Genomic DNA, 17168 nt, shown 5'->3' on the forward strand with positions numbered 1-17168 from the left:
TCTTTAACATTCAGCATGATTCCACCTCTCTTTCTGTTCCTTCTGTTCTCCTTGAACAAGTTATATCCTCATAAACTGTACACTGTGGCCAAACACATTTATTTCCAGTCCTTGTAAAGTACAACTCATCTCTTTCCAGCATTCCATCTTCGAGGAAGTGTAGCCCATGGTCCCAGAATCCAAATCTTTCACGCTGGCATCCCCTTTGTAGCCAGGCTTTCACCAGGAACTTTTCTACCCTGTCTATTCTTTCCTTAATAGCTTTTCCACTTCCTCAATGACAAGCTATCCCTTTCCATCTCAGTTGAGAAAGCTGCTGTGAAGCCTGCATGGAAATTCTTTCTTTTAAAAGGGACTATGTATGGGTTTATCCACATCTGACAATGAATATATAACAGTTTCGCAGATGCAAATGCAGTTTGACCACATCAGCAATGTGGTTTTTATGGAAATGTCTGAATTGGAAAATGTTCAGGAAAGTTTTCCAAAGCATACCTGGTTAATTCGCATAAGTTATTTGCATACAAAACCTTTCCTGGGACAACTAATTTAGCATGTTTATTTCCTCCGTACATTAGTCGCAGTTTTTTTTAAAGAAGTACCCGATCTTAATTTTTTTATTCCAGTACAACTCAAATATTTGACTTGAAGTACTGAGGAAAAACATTTAACCTTACTTAATGTGATGGAAAGGTTATCATACAGACTTTTTAATGGAATACTTGCAGAAATGTATAGGCAATAATTTCTACTTTCTTTGCATTGTTTAACTATATATAAAAACGAAGGCAGGGAAAACAGTTGACATTACTTCTAGCAATCCAAAGAAATGTGCATAGTATACTGATTACAGCTTATCTATTTTAGTAGCGTTCAAGTTTCCTCCACCATGGTTGCTGGAACAGCTTTAGCCCTGCTGTCAATACGTATTAGTTTTATTTCACTGTTGTTACATGTATATATTTCAATAATATATGAATAATTACCTTAAAAACAGAATTACAAGTTTGAAACTGCCACTCTTCCTAACACTGTATTTACAATTGCCATTTATTTATTTGTATGCATGTATGTATGGTCTACCTTTTTTCTCATAAAGAACCCAAGGTGACCTACACGATCTTCTATATCTTATCCTCACAAGTGTGAGAGTTCACCTGGACTAAGAATCAGCAACTAGCCCAAGTCACCCAGTGAGTTTCATGGCTGAGTGGGAACTAGAAATGGGAACTCCTAAATTCTAAAGGAATACTCCACCACACTATTTCTCCAGCATATGTTAATTTTTACTAATTTTTAATTCAGGAAACAGAAAAAACATTGGAAAACTTTTGTGCCCCACATCAGTGCTCAACTCTGCCCTGTTACTTTCCACTTCCTACACACTAAGTTCTGTTTCTACAACACCTACTCACTTCCCTTTATAAGGACCCAAGTAAAAACTAACAATTGTTCTGTTTGTTAACCAAAAAAGTTTTGAGTACAGGGAAAAAGAGTTTGCATCTTCACTGAGAGAGTGGCCATAGTGGAAAAACAGTTTTGAAGGGTTTGGAGAAAAATAAGTCTTCCTGAGGAGTATCTTAGAATGAGGAAAGGGAATGATGCTTCTTTTGCTCAGGACAAGCTGAGAACTGCTGAAGATGTACAACAAAATGAGTGCTCATGTTCCCTGTGCTGTATGTATAACTGAACAATAGAAGCTTTACAATAATGTGATAACACATTAACACATTGCTTGCCTGCTGGTATTCAGTAAAGCAGTTGGGGAAGAAGAAACAATCTAACATTAGCCAGAAGTGTATCATGGTTAAGCATCTTTTGAAAGATAAATTATTTGATGATATAAATGTGGTGGTGCAGTGGGTTAAACCAGTAAGCCACTGGGCTGGTTGATCAAAAGGTCAGCAGTTCGAATCCGCAGACAGCTCCCGTACTCTGTCCCAGCTCCTGCCAACCTTGCATTTCGAAAGCATACAAATGCAAGTAGATAAAAAGGTGCCACTTCGGTGGGAAGGTAACAGCGTTCTGTGCACTTTGGTGTTTAGTCATGCCGGCCACATGACCATGGAAAACCAATAAGGTTTTCTGAAATAAAGATGTTTTCAGGAGACACCAGAAACCAAAGATACCTGCCTAACCTTCATAGGCAGGTAGTTGCAGAATAATGGAGCTACCACTCCAAAGCATACCCCAGGTGTACTCCAATTGTCCCAAAGGTCATAAATACTCACCAGGAACATACCAGCAAATGACTGAGTGGGCAAATTGACAGGGGACAAGTATCTAGGTCCCAAGATGTTTAGGGCTTTATACACTAGTAAAAAAAGCTTAAACCCTAATGAATAGGCAGTCAGTGCAGCTCCCTCAGCAAAGGAGATTCATGCAGAAAATGGGTAGCTCCTAATAACAGCTGAATTCCTGCATGTTGCATAGTAGAATGCATTGCAGTAAACCTCTTTGAGGTTACTAGCATCTGAACTGCTGTGGCCAAGCTGTTCCTATCCAGAAGATAGGAGCCAGTTGAAGCAGAAAAAAAGCACTCTGACCAGCCATGGTCACTTATGAAACATAGGTATTAATTTTATCCTTATGAAAACAATTCTACTTTGCTCAGTAGGTATCCATTCTTGCTTAGACCTTTTAGTCAGAGATGTATCATTTTTGTTTCATAATTAGATGTGATGGCAGGACCAACTAGTTATTGTTAACATTTCTAAACTGCTCATAGCCAAAGCTCTCTGAGCAGTCCACAACATTAAGTCACCATCCAGATTTCAACCAGGCCCAACCCTGCTTTTCTTACACAGCAGAAGCTGAAAAGACAACTATGAAAAGAACAGAAAACAAAATTGTCCAAAGTGCAAGCTTCTATATTCTTATTCGCCCTAACACAATGTCATAGGTGCTGTCATAAGACAGATCTTATACGACAACATTTAAATTTCTCCGACAGGTAAATAAGGGACCATGCAAAATATATACAGTGTGAGATATAGATAAGAAAAACAAATATTTAAAACTGCCTCTCTTTTGCCAATTTAAATCAGGATTTACAACACTAATTTAAAATTAATTCACCCTGGTCAAAATCAATCACATTTGCTTAAGTCCTGGCTTGTTCAGCAAATCATGGTTAAAACAAATTACAGCTAACAGTCTAGGGGGAAATAGCTTGAAATGTTTGAGAAAATGTTTTATTCAGTATTTTCTGATATAAACATTACACATTTGGAGAATGCTGAAAAAACACTTCAAAATATTTTAAATTATAATTTGTTATTCAAATATGATGCTGCTCTTAAAAGGGTGACTATGTTAGACTTTGTCTAAATACTTCAATATATTTTGAAGTTCAAAATTTTAAGAAACCTTACATCGTTGTATTCCGTGAAACTTATGTTATACATCCAATTCCTTCCTCTCTACCATATACATCACAAGACCAAGAAGAACATGGAAGAGGCCCTACTTTTTCTGCAGTTCTAACAAAACACACAGGGAGTCCAGCACTCACTACAATAGAGAACTGTTTCCCTTGCACAGCTAGAAGCCCAAGGCTATATTATGCCAGATTTTAATAACATACAAGCAGTTAACATGCATGTGCTTTTTAAATTTAAAATGCTGGAAGCAAATAATCATGAGCATGGTACATAGAAGGGTTAACCCTTACCTTCACTGTGGTCCAAGCAAGAATTTCCCTTAGCAGATACTTTTCCATTTATACAAATTAGTTCCTCTCAGGGCTAATAGGTGGGGGGGAGGGATTTATTGGAAATGGTTAAGTAATTTAAAAAGTCTTCATGCATTGTGGTAACAATTTGTTAATTAACCCATAATTTCCAGTCCTGTATGCAGGCCACTTTTAGAATACCCTGTTCACAGGTTAGTAGCATGACATCTGAGTCTGGATACTCTGGGTTGTTTATGACTTAATCAAGTGTTAACCAATGATTAATTGTTAGTTAAGTTGTTAACCCATGATTTGTGATCATGATGTGTGAACTAGCATTAAGTAAGTGTGTCAAGGGCAGCAGCCATAAACTTTGCAACAAAATTTTCCAGATTAGTAAGCGGTGAGAAACTGAGGATTCATCGAACTCATACTAACAATTAGAGTAATGCTTGTGTAACTGAACTCTGATTTTCAACAAATCTCTGTCAAATAGTAAAATTTTGTGTTTCATAAAGTTGATTTTTCACAATGGTTTAAAAACTAACAGATATAAATACACATAAAGACAGACTAATAGACGCCACCTTTGATGGTTTGCTATGAAGAATTTGCTTCTCATTCTAAAGACAAAGTCATTCGGATATGCCGCAACTTGGACTCTACAGTTGACATAGCCTCATTGAGAGAGGTGTCCAGAGCACCATCTGATCTGACTAGATGCCTGTGTTTCAGTTACTGCAGCCTGATGATGTGGACAAGCTACTTGGTTCTGTTCATGTCACCACTTGTTTACTTGACACTTGCCAATCTTGACTAATCAATAAATCTAGTGTAGAGGTTTGCACCAGGGTCCAGGAAACTGTTAAAGCCTCATTCCTGAAGAAGGCAATGGTGATAAGATCACTCCTTAAAAAGCCAACCCTGGACCCAGCAGCTGTTGTAAATTACAGCCCTATTGCAAACATCCCATTTTTGGGCAAGGTGCTCAAGCAGGTGGTGGCCGAGCAGCTCCAGGTACTCTAGGATGAAATGGATTACCTAGATCCCTTTCAATCAGGCTTGAGGCCAGAGTTTGGGAAAGAGACTATCTTGGTTGCCCTGTGGGATGACCTTTGCCAAGAGAAGGATAGGGGGAATGCACTCCAGTTGGTTCTCCTGGACCCCTTAGTGGTTTTCAATACCACCAACCATAGTGTCCTTCTGGGCAGTCTGGGTGGGTTGGGAGTTGGAGTTACTGCATTGCTCTGCCTCATGACAATTATGATATGGGGTTGCTTGGGGCTCTAACACTGCACCCCATGTTGTTCAATGTCTACATGAAAGCACTGGGAGGGGTAATTTGGAGGTGGGGGCTAAGGTGACATTAATATGCTGATGACCAGATCTACATCTTGTTTTCCCATCTAACCCAGGCGAGGCAGTTTTCTTCCTGAATCACTGTCTAAGCTCAATAATGGACTAGATGAAGGCCAATAAATTGAAGCTCAATCCAGATAAGATGGAGGTGCTGTTGGTGGATGGTCTGTCTGCCCAGAGAGTGAGCTTTCAACCTGTCTTGGGTGGGGTCACACTCCCCCTGAAGGACAAGGTTTGTAGCTTGTGGGTGCTCCTGGACACAAAACTATCACTCGAGTCTCAAGTAGACTAGATGGCCCTGGGTGCCTTCTTTCAGCTGTGATTAATTAACCAACTGCTGCCCCAGCTTAACAGGCAGAACCTAGCCACAGTCACACATGTTCAGCTAACTTCTTGAATGGACTATTGTAATGCACTATGTGGGACTACCCTTGAAGACACTCAGAAAACTGCAACTGGTATAGAACAGGGTATCACAACTGCTGATGCAAGCAAAGTCCGTGAGCCCATATCACACCGAAATTATATCATCTGCACAGGCTACCAATTGAGCTCCGGGGCCAATTTAAGGTGCTTGTTCTAGCAAAGCCTGAAATTGCTTGGGGCCAAGATACCTGAAGCACTTACTACTCCCATATGTAAATACTCAACCCCTAAGATGAGGTGAGGAGGACATTATGAAAGAGCTATCCTCCAAGAGAGTAAAGAAGATGGCAAATGGACGAAGGGCTTTCTCAGTGGTTGCACCCTATCTGCTGCATGGCCTCCTGAGAGCAGTCTGGTGCCAGACAAAAACAACTCTATTCTCCAGACATTTTAATACCCAATTTTATACTATTCAATTTTAAGGCAAATAGTTTTAAACTGTTCCATAGTTTTAGCATACTATTTAAACTATTCACAGCCAATTTCTGACCTGCCTATTATATATTTTATTGTGTATTATTTTATATTGTTACTATATGCTTATATGTTTTATTATGTACTAGTATTGAATATTTCTATGCATTTATGCTTATTTTTGTTTTATTGTTGCTATTTGAGGTTTATATTTTGCTCTTTTGTTCATATTTGTTTTGCTGTAATCTGTTTAGAGAGTCCTTTGGACTCATTAACGTGGAAGTTAAGCAAGGAAGGACGTGGTATGGTACACTGGATATCATTTCCTACATAAGAATGGCACCTATTACTCTAATCTTCTTTCAGTACTTTCATTTAAAGTTTTTATATACCGTCCCAATACTTAAAGTCTCAGGATGGCTTACAAAAAACAAAGTTTTTAAAATTCAGGATTGTTTCATAAAACTTTCATATACTTTTTTTTAATTTCACAATTTGAGAATCTGTCCTGGGTAGCTTTTATGGACAAATAAGCTGCAGAAGGTTACTAATTTTGATAGGTAGAAGATAGATATACAGGCAGTCCTCAGGTTACGAATTAGTTCCATTCCTGAGAAAACAAAAAATTTGTACGTAAGTTGAATTGTGCATCGTCAGGTCTTCACATTCTCAGGGGCTAGGGGCATAGGATCACATGAAAGTAGAAAAACCATGAATATATCTACCTCCCTGCCCCCCCCGACAACTCACCAGTGCCTCCTTTTCACAGCAAAGAAAATGCTAGAGAGATTTCCCTCTCCAGATGGGTGGGACAAGAAGACATGCTTTGGAGGCCCCCTTTCTTCCCTGTTGCTTCCTCTCTCTCTATGGTGATAATTTTCTGCAGTATTTTTAAATAGGCTTTGTGGAAGTTCATTTGTAAGTAAAGGTTGTTTATAACTTGGATGTTCAAAACTTGGGGACTGCCTGTATAGGGTCTTAGCCCTATCACATCACATCACCATTTTAAACTCTATTTATTTGTTGATATTTTTACATGCTCGCCCATTCCCACAGGCTATGGGTGGTTTACAGTAGCAACAAAAATTTCAAAGAAGGGAAACTATCTTTTTGGTCCCTCTTTTCTGCCTGCCAACTCATTCCCCCTTATCTCTTTTTTTCTCATTGTAACCGTGTCCAATGCACATGCATTCTTTCTCCCTCAACCCCCTGTCCTGGCTTTCCACCATGCATCCTTGTTCTCTCTCTTTCACTCTCCGCACACACAGAGGGAGGGAGGGACGGAGGGAGACAAACCTACTGACCCTAATGGACACCTTCCACAAATTCATATACAAATTAACCAATAATGTATAGAAAATCCATCCTGTGCTACCCTGCAATTCAACTGAGAGGGGGAGACAGTCCCCCAATATTACTCTCTGAAGTCAATCCTGCAAGAGTTGAACAACTGTTAAAGTCCAATTCATCTCCTTCCCTATTTCTTTCCAAAGAAAGTCATCTGTTAGGATGGCCAACGTCAATTCAGATCCATAACCAAACCCTAACCCACAATGGAATGGATCCAAATAAATGACTGTTTATCTCAAAGAGCCCCTGCACTCTTGAGCACCATACCAAAAAGTTATTTGTAACTGGAAACTAGGTAATGTAAAATTTGAGTCTGGAGAGGGGGTTTTTGGGAAGACAATGCCTTACAGTTTCCTTCAAGGTAGTAAAGATCATACCATCGCACAACATTTTATTCACAATTGCTCTGATCCATCTAGTCATTTCCTCACAACTAGTTCAAAGAAGTCTAAGTGACAAGAGAGCATGTAATATGTTCCTGGGATGCAAATAATGGAATCCATAAGATTTGAAAAGTTTCCAAGGGTTGGTTGTCTGAAAGGGTCACCTACCTCTACAGGAAGGGACTGGCACTATCAAATTAAATCTCACCAGTTAGTAGTCTGAGCTCACCAAATGAAGTAATCCTGTATCATACCCTAAAGCAAATATTAAATCAAAGGTATGCTTTGCCCTATGAACTGGAACAAAAAGAAGCTGGGATTATCCCATGGTTGTCATGGAAGCCATACAGTTCTGAGCCAGTCATGTCAGGGCAACCTCAACTGAAGCACCTCAGGACCAATGTCCTATAGTTCTCCAATACCACATCTGAGTACCTTTCACCAATTCAGTCAAGACCACCTTGAGTAACAGGGTAGGCAATATACAAATAGCATCTGCAATCTGTAACTTTGACCCAACACCAGGTATAGACCTTCACAGCTTTATCCAGGGCAGAGGAGTTCCTTAGTGAATAAGCTGGAACTTTTATATAACATGATGGTTCCCACCATTCCAGCCTCTGTAACTCTTCCATATCTCAGATTGTGTATGAGGGAGCCAATCAAATCATGGATGAATGTGGCCTTATTATGGACTGACCTAGTATCCATCAATAGCACAACCATGCCAGATGTAGCATCAAGGAGGGAATTTCTCCAATATCTGTTGGGCGACAAATTCTGCCAAACATGGTCCCTCCAAGAGATTCCTTCCGTGTGTGGCTGATAACTTCCTCCAACAGAAAATGGAAGAGGGAACAAGAAGAATTTGCTATCCTTTACTTGATTCTAACCAACAGGAAAGACCTAGTAGACAGACTGGCAGCTATGGGAGCTCTGGGTGAATGGGATCATGCCATACTTCCAGTCTTGATTCTTAAAAAGAAAAGCAAAAGTAAAGTATAGCCAAACATCTAGCCTGGATTTCAAGAAGGCCAATTTTAATAAACTTAGAACAATGATAAGTAAAGTCCCATGGCAAGTGACTCTAATGAGAAAAGGAGACCAAGATGGGTGGGATTTTTTTTTTTAAAAAGAAAGTTCTAAGGGCACTTTTACAAACAATTGCAACAAAGAGAAAAGGTAGAAGACAACAGAAAAGGTACGTGGGTTTCACAAAAAGCTTAGATATGATTTGAAAACAAAAAGGACATGCACAGGAAGCAGAAAGAAGGATAGGCTACAAAAGAGGAACTCACAGGGAAGCACAGAGTTGCAGGAAAGCTAAAGCTGAGTATGAACTGAGGTTGGCGAGGGATGGTAAAAGTGACAAAAATGCCTTCCTTCAAGGTGTGTCCACAGTACCAGAGGAAAGAAATGGTAGTTCAGCTGCTCTGTGTGCATGGCAAAATAACAGATGATGAACAGAAGAAAAGGCAGAAGTGCTCAATTCCTACTTTGGATCAATCTTCTCCACAAAGAGGACATATGACCTTCCTGATGAAGGGGAAGCTGAAGGAGCAGGATGGCAGTTTCAGGTTGACAGGCAAATAGTCAAAGATCATCTAATGTGATTGAATGAGTTCAAAACTTCAGGGGCTGATTAAATCCATTCTAGAATCATTAATCGAAGCTGGCAGAACAACTCTCAGAATCACTGTCTATTCTCTTTGAGAAATCATGGAGGACAGGGGAAATGCCAGACGACTGGATAAGGGTTAATGATATGTCCCCTTCTTGAGGAAGGGCAAAAAGGAAAAGTCTGGGAACCACAGACCAGTTGGTCTGACATCACTCTCTTATAAAATTTTGCAGCAGGTGATAAAGCAGTCATTCTGCATACAACTTGAAAACAATGCAGTGATTACTAGAAGCCAACATGGATTCCTCAAGAACAAATCTTGCCAGAAATATCTGATTTCATTTTTTGATTGGGTAACTTCCTTAGTGGATTGTGGTTATCTGTGAACATAATTTATGTGGACTTCAGCGAAGCTTTTGACAAAGATACCTTATTAGCAAACTATCTCAAAAGTGGAAACTAGATGAAACAACAATCAGGTGGATCCACAGCTAAAGAATCAAATTCAAAGAGTTCTCCTCAATGGCACCTTCTCAAACTGGACAGAGGCAACAAGTGGAGTACTGCAGGGTTCAGTCCTGTGCATAGTACTTTTCAATTTTTTTTATTAATGATTGAATGTGGAAGTGAAGATTATCAAATTTGCATATGATACAAAACTGAGGGGACAGCTAATAGCTGGAAGACAGAAACAAGTTTTAAGGTGATCTTGCTAGGTTGGGAGTGCTGAGCTGAAAACAACAGAATTAGTTCAACAGGGACAAATGTCAAGTTTTGCACCTAGGAAAGAGAAACCAAATACTTCATTACAAAATGGGGAATACTTGGCTCAACAGTACTGCAAGTGAGAAGGGTCTTGGAATTGTTGCAGATCACAAGCTCAATATGAGTCAACAACGTGATGTGGCTGCAAAAAGGGCAAATCCTATCTTAGGCTGCTTTAACAGAATTAATTTCAAATCACATGAAGTACTAGTTCCCCTTTAGTCTGCACTGGTTACACCTCATCTGGAATTCTGTATCCAGTTCTGGTCACAATAGTCCAAGAAAGATGCAGACAAGCTAGAAAGGGTTTCACGGAGGGTAACAAGGATGATCCAGGGCATGGAAACAAAGAACTATGAGGAGAGAATGAAAGAACTGGGCATGTTTAGCCTCAAGAAAAGACTATGGGTAAATGATAGCATTGTTCAAGTACTTGAAAGGTTGTCATAAAGAGGAAGGATAGGTTCTCTTCTTGATCATCCAAGAGTGCAGGACATGAAACTACAGGAAAGAAGCCAGATTCTAGCCAGGTATCAGTAAAAATTTCCTGTTAGAGCAGTACAATTGAATCAATTAGCTAAGTAGACTGTGGGCTCTCCCACACTAGACATATTCAAGAGTCAACTGGACAGTCTCCTGAGAGGGATGGTTTAACTTGGTGTTGTGCACTGAGAAGGGGGTTGGACCAGATGGCCCTCTGGCCCCTTCCAACTCTAATAGTCTATGATTCTATATAGTCTTCTACCATTTCAATGACAACTCTGCCCACAAATGCCACTGTGTGTGTGTGTGTGTGGGGGGGGAGTTATCCTCCTTTATCTAATGCTCCCTTCCAATCACATTATCACACACTAAACAGCACAGTGCAACTTTGTTCCGTGTATAGCTAAATACAGGAAGTTCAAACAGGCAGTGGATACTGGTCAAGATGCACTAATAAAGACAAATGATATTAAATAATAGCCACTAGAATAAGACAGGGCAGCTAAAGATAAACAAATCCAGTTTCTGCCAGTTTCAAGATTTTGTTTATCCAATAGACCTCAGTTTATACCCTAACTACCATTACAGGAGAACCCACTAAACCACAACTTCACCATATCAAGGCTCTCCTGCTGAGCTGACATCTCAGGCCATACTGCAGACTAGCTGTTATAGCTGCAATATTATCAGCCAAATTATTCATTCCCAATTTAAGAATGTCTAGCATGCAGTCACAGAAAATTCAAGTGAACAGAGATATGTTTATTTAAATCACAATTCTGAAAGTAGAACCTGTCCATTTTCTGTCTTGGCAATACTCTCCATGAAGCACTATATTTCAATATTCAACTCTTCTTTATCAATTTTCAGCTTGATTTTACAGGAAAAGTGGTATAAGCAAGATGGAAACACAGTATGTTCATGAATTCCTACATAACTATCCTGAAAGATATCTACAAGAAAGCAGCTTATAAACCCAACTTTTTAATAAAGATGATGCAGGAAAAAAGCCTGAATTCTCAATCCAGTTGAATACAAGAGATTCAAAATCGTTCTGAACACTACAAGCAACTGTCACACAAAAACAGCATATAGAAGCTTAAACCAGACTGATTTCACAGCGAACAGATTTGCCTGAACTAGCTGGCACATAATCCTGCCAGTTTTTTTAAATGTTGCTTTATCTATGGTTTTGTTTAAGAATAGCCGCATCAGCAGTCAGTAGCAACAGTCTACATTCATGGATATAGAATGTTTAATCAAGTTAATGTTTTGAACCCACACATCTTTTACATTTCAGCCTACAACTATCAGCTTTTCAGTCCTCCCATCCTCCCTTGAAATGTTTATTATGGTAGGGAACAAGAGATCTCTAACAGTTCACAGCACCTCACTTACACTGCAATATCTAGAATTCTCTAGGAAAGGTCATGAAAATTATGCACCTTTATACTGTAGGAATAGAAAAAGCAGGAAGCAAGCAGAAACATAGTGAGCCATGCAGAGGCAAAGAAGTTTGGGCACTGCAGGTCGGCTCAACACAGGTATGTTGAGAGAAAGACATTAAGGAAACTGTAGGCACAAAACCGGTAGTTTTATATGAAAAATAGTTTTTAGACCATGAATTTACCAGCATTACTAGCTACCTGCATAAAGAATAGCACAATGGTTGCTTTCATATCAACAAGACAAACATCTTTCTGCTATTTTAAGTTTTTAAAAAGCTACTGTGCTGTTTTCTAACTTTTTTCAGGAGAAGTACAAGCTATACTGACTAGCAGCATTATAGAAAGTGTTGGCACTATACCCATTACACATGACTATTCTATAGATGGTACAACTCTAGTTTCATCTAGCAAATCATTTCTAAATGGACACCTTAAAAAAATCCTGCATCTTGGAGACTAGGTAACATTGTTCCAATAGTAATTTAGACATGGAAAATTACTCACAAATTCATACTGGTATTTTTAAATATGTAATGAAGACTTTCTATACCTCTGTCATATGTCCTTACATATTAAAATCTTCCCTAAAGTAATTTTAATGTACATCACAGTCCTAAGAATACAAAGACACCTGTGCTTTAAAGAATTATTTTTCCTTTTACAACTATGCATTTTATTTGGAAAAGATTAATACATGCTCATAGGAATCATATACATGACCAGAACTGTTCTGAATTCCTTTCCAGTCTCTTTACCATCACAGCTTTAACAATGCAATAAGGATAATGCTATGTTTTCAACTTTTTTCAAGTAGAATGTCCTACCAATATGATTTAAACACTTTATGATTTCCTTTTTCTCATTGCTCACATTGTTATTTCCACAAAAAGTATAAATAAATATACATTTTACTTATTTCCCCCCCCAAAAGTATAAAACTGCTTATGTAGCTTCATATAGATGATATCCATTAACTTCTATGATACTTACTAACAAAAGAATTTATATCACTGAAATAACAATATTATAATTGTATTCAAAGAATTAAGTATAGCAGAGCAGGCTAGAGCAAAGTAAAAATGAACATAATAGCAAATATAGAAAGCAGAACATTGTGTGTAGCTATAAAGTAACAGTAGAAAGTACTGTTAGGTCTAGGTTCTATGCTAGACAGACACATTTTAAAAACTGACACTGCCCACATCTAATGCCACCATATGGGTTCTATCTAGTTTTCCAAGATCGTATGTAAATATTTACATACAGGATGCAAATTAATATAGTTCAAGCTACCATACCAAAACTTGCAACACACATCTGCCACAATGCTTTCTTCACTCTATTTCAGTCTTCCATAATCCCACTCAATTCTTAACAGCTCCAGGCAACATGGCAACATGGTCAGGAATGCTAGAAGTTGTAGCCTAAAAGATCTGGAAGGCACCATTTGGAGAAGGTTTGTCTATTGAATGGACCTAGTCTGCAGCAAATTTGAGATAATGATTTGTAAGTGTTGCTAAGTTAGTCATGCTCCATATGATGTAATAAGTGGGTTACTGGAGGACCTGAAAAATATACTTTTGATTATGTCAATTTTTTGTGAATCCTTCTCAGAACTTTTTAAAAAATTCTACATAATGACCAGTAGGGGTCATTTCAGTATAAAAATTGTTCTGGAAGAAACTGACAAACTTAAAGAGGAAAAGATTTGCAGAAATATGAAGACCATTTTTTTTGTTGCAAATAGACTGTCATCCACAAATTCTATTCATGTCAAGATTCTTTTCAGGAAAACTTCGTTTTATTAGTACATTGGAAAACCTGTGTAAGCTCATCCACTAATTCATTCCCCGGAACAGTTGATAATTTTTAGGTCTAATCTACTTATCTGCAAACTAAATACAATCTCATGAACATGTTGCAGAACTCAGTTAAATATCAAGAATGTAGTCCAACTGATTACCATACAATATATATGATGTTATATATATATACACATTCAGCTAAGAAATTATTCTGACAATAGTTAAGCTAATTTCCATTCATTACGCACAGGGGATAGCTGGGTCAGAAAAGGCTGGGACTATTGTCAAACCTATCACCAACTTAAGTCACTTGCCCAGCAACTCTGCATATTATTTACATTACGGAGATACCAGGCAGCCTTCTAGCTGGAGTCAAGAAATTGATTGCATCACTGTTGGGTGGGGGGTGGAATTGCCAGAAAGCCTTCTGTTGCTATATATTAAAATGTCATATCACAGAAAGTTTTCAACATATTTTTTTCTAGCAGAAACTTTCCAGTGTATTCACACACAAAGGAAACAATAGCAGAATGGCAGTTCTTTTAAATGACAGTTATTTACTTTGCCTAATATATGCTTCTAAAATTTAAACTTATTCATTATATGTACACAAACCATGAACAGCCCCAAAGAGTTTATTTACAATGCATTAACAAGTCTATATTAACTTCTCATCAAATCAATAAAACCCAACTGAAGTGGGGGGGGAGGGGCAACATGTATAGAAAATTCCTATCACCTTATGTTTATCATAGCAAAGAGTACAAAAGCAAACTGTGTTCAACTGTAAATCCAAGCATTATATCATGATGTAATGTTTAGGAACAAGAAATAAGAAAGGACTATGGTTCCTTTTACATAGTTTATGATGTATATGTTTGGATGACTTTGCTGCCATTTCTTCAGAAGAATTTCTGAGCTTTCTGTAGCCCTCTAGTGGATCAACAAAAATTCACATTTATTTTAAGTAGGGAAGATGGAGAACATTTTCCATATTCTGATTCTTATCTGCTCTATATTCTCCCAATTCTTCCTATGTACAGAATCACTGTTAACGAAGAGGATGAACTGTTTTGTGCTGTTTATGCACATAGTTATCAAGAAAAAAGATCATGTATTCCAATTATATGACTCCACCCCATTATGACGAGGGCTAGAGTAAAATATGAATTACATCCAATAGGATTTTCCTCTTTATTTCTGCATGAAAATGAAAAAAGGGCTTCCTCCCCCCTGCAAATATACATAGTGCACTTAAAAATAAAGTTTGCAGCACAATAACCACTCTTTTCCATTTTATTTGAACCACATTTTATTGATCCTATCCTATTTTCCCATCTGAAAAGCCTGAAAGTAGAGAGAGCAATTTACTATATCTAAACACATCTCCCACAGAACAGGTAAACAATATACTCTAGTCCACCGCAAAAAAATGGCACTATCAAACTTTTATCTGTCTTTTGTAAGACTGTATTAAACATGTCTTCATGAAAGAAAAATAATGCCTTAACGAATGTGTGCAGAAAAGTTGCATTGCGATTGACAGAGCATCAGTAGCCACTTACTTATAGATCTGGACTGAAAAAGTCGTAACACTGGTCATCCAAATGTACATATTAGTAAGTGCTACAAGCACTCAGCCAATGCTCGTTGGAATCGGGCTGCTAAGGCAGTATGAAAAGAGCAAAGTCGAAGGGAACAGTAAACTGAATGGGTACATTAAAATAATGACCTATTTCTTTCCCAGAGACAGCAACATAGGGTTTAATTTTTGCGTCTCAATTCAACACACTGGAACCCAAGGCAGATGAGAACGACAAGCAAAGGGGGAAAATCAAAGGAAAAAACGTTAAAAGACACATCCGCCCACCTTGTACGGCTATAGGGTACATCTAATACCGGTAGCACGCGCCCGCACGCACGCCCTACTCAACCAGTAGAGATCCCCCCCCCTCGGCCGCCCCCCAGTTTGGGTTTGGTTTTTTTTAACCGATGGAAAATCGAGATGTATGTAAGAACGAAGGAAAAAACTATGAAGGAGAGAGAGGAAGAGCATGGAAGAGACAGAGCATACACTCGAGCGAAGACGCCACAGGAGGAAGCCTCCACCTTCCCCTGGAATTTCGCTACCAGTTTTCAAGGTAGCTACAGCAGCATTTCACACCAACTATGCACTGAAAAATGGAGCGGCTACGAAGAAAGGGAGACCGCGAAAAACCGCAATCTTTCTTTGGGCAGGAAGGAACTATGAGCAGACTCGGGGACTCAGGACTCGGTTCCCCCGGCCGCCCCAGTCCTCCTGGAAAGGGAAAGCTTCCCCAGCGCTACCCCACCCCCAAGAGGCGCTTTTCGGTGCGGTGTGCGCAGGGGCGGAGTGGCTATATGCGCCGCTGCCGAGAAGGAGAGGCGATCCTCCGCTTTTTTACCTTCACAGACGCCCGCTTCGTACTCCGTGAGAGAGTCCCCGTTGAGGGGCGGGCGAATCACACAGCGCAGCCCGCGATCGCAGGCGCCGTGGAGCCCGAAGAAGCCCCCGCAGCTCTCGTTGCGTTGCCGGGCGCACATGAAGCAGCAGCCACAGATGTCCAGCACGACGCCGCCGGGGCAGTTCTTGGGCTCCTCGCACCTGGACTCGTCGCAAGGCAGGCAGACGAACGCCCGCGTCCCGGGCTCCCCCAAGAGCAGCAGCGCCACAAAGAGCAGCCACCCCACTGCCAAGGGCCCGTCGCCGCCGACACCCTGGCGCCTCCGCCTCGCGGAGACCGTTGCCAGGTACATCCCGGCCAGGGCCGAAGAAGCCCCCTCGAGTCCGAACGCAGTCCTCGAGTCCCGCGGGGAGCAGCCCAGCCCCGACTGCAGAAGGGGCGGCCGCTGCGGCGACGCCTCAGCCGCCGCCGCCTCCTCCTCCCTTGGCTCCGGCCCCTCGAGAAAAGTTTCCTCTCGGCGGCGGCGGCGGCGGCGGCGACAGCGGGTCCAGCCAAACTTCTACTCCCGGCAGCTTCCCGCTCCTTTCGCTGCTGCCTTCCCAGCGAGGAAGCGCTTTTTCCGGCGCCGCGCTCTCTCGCACGCCGGCGAATCCACCGCCGCTCCCTCCGAAGCCTTCCGCCGCTCCCCTCTACGGCCCCGCGCGCGGCGACTACGCAGCTACTATAACGGGCGCCAGAGAGAGCACGAGACAAGCCACAACAGTTCCACCAAACAACTCGCCGCCCGACTCCGGACTCCTTCGCCGTCTCCGACTTCTCACAGCTCCCAACGTCCGACCCCCTCTCTCGGCTCATGCCCCGCCATTGGGCAGCGAAGCACCCAGCTCCGCCCACGGTTTCCTTCCCCTCCGTTTATTGGATGTTCCGCGCCGCCCCGCTCCAAGCCCCTTGCTCTGTGATGAAACCTAGGAGAGGCGCTGCAGCCTGGGCCCGACAGCGCTTGCCTCTCTCTTCC

General features: G+C 40.6%; 1 protein-coding gene across 2 annotated transcripts in view; it reads right to left on the reverse strand.

Moving 5' to 3' along the window:
- Nucleotides 1–16926, reverse strand: part of CRIM1 (cysteine rich transmembrane BMP regulator 1) — a 196640-nt gene extending 179714 nt beyond the window's left edge. For both annotated transcript variants that reach the window (XM_044455985.1, XM_044455904.1), the window contains exon 1: nucleotides 16154–16926. In XM_044455985.1, the coding sequence (XP_044311920.1) occupies nucleotides 16154–16505 (352 nt within the window). In that variant the 5' untranslated portion in view covers nucleotides 16506–16926. The remainder of the gene's footprint in view (nucleotides 1–16153) is intronic.
- Nucleotides 16927–17168: the final 242 nt, after the last annotated feature.

This window comes from Varanus komodoensis, unplaced genomic scaffold (assembly GCF_004798865.1).
Source record: "Varanus komodoensis strain SLA01 unplaced genomic scaffold, ASM479886v1 scaffold1, whole genome shotgun sequence".
Classification (NCBI taxonomy): domain Eukaryota; kingdom Metazoa; phylum Chordata; class Lepidosauria; order Squamata; family Varanidae; genus Varanus; species Varanus komodoensis.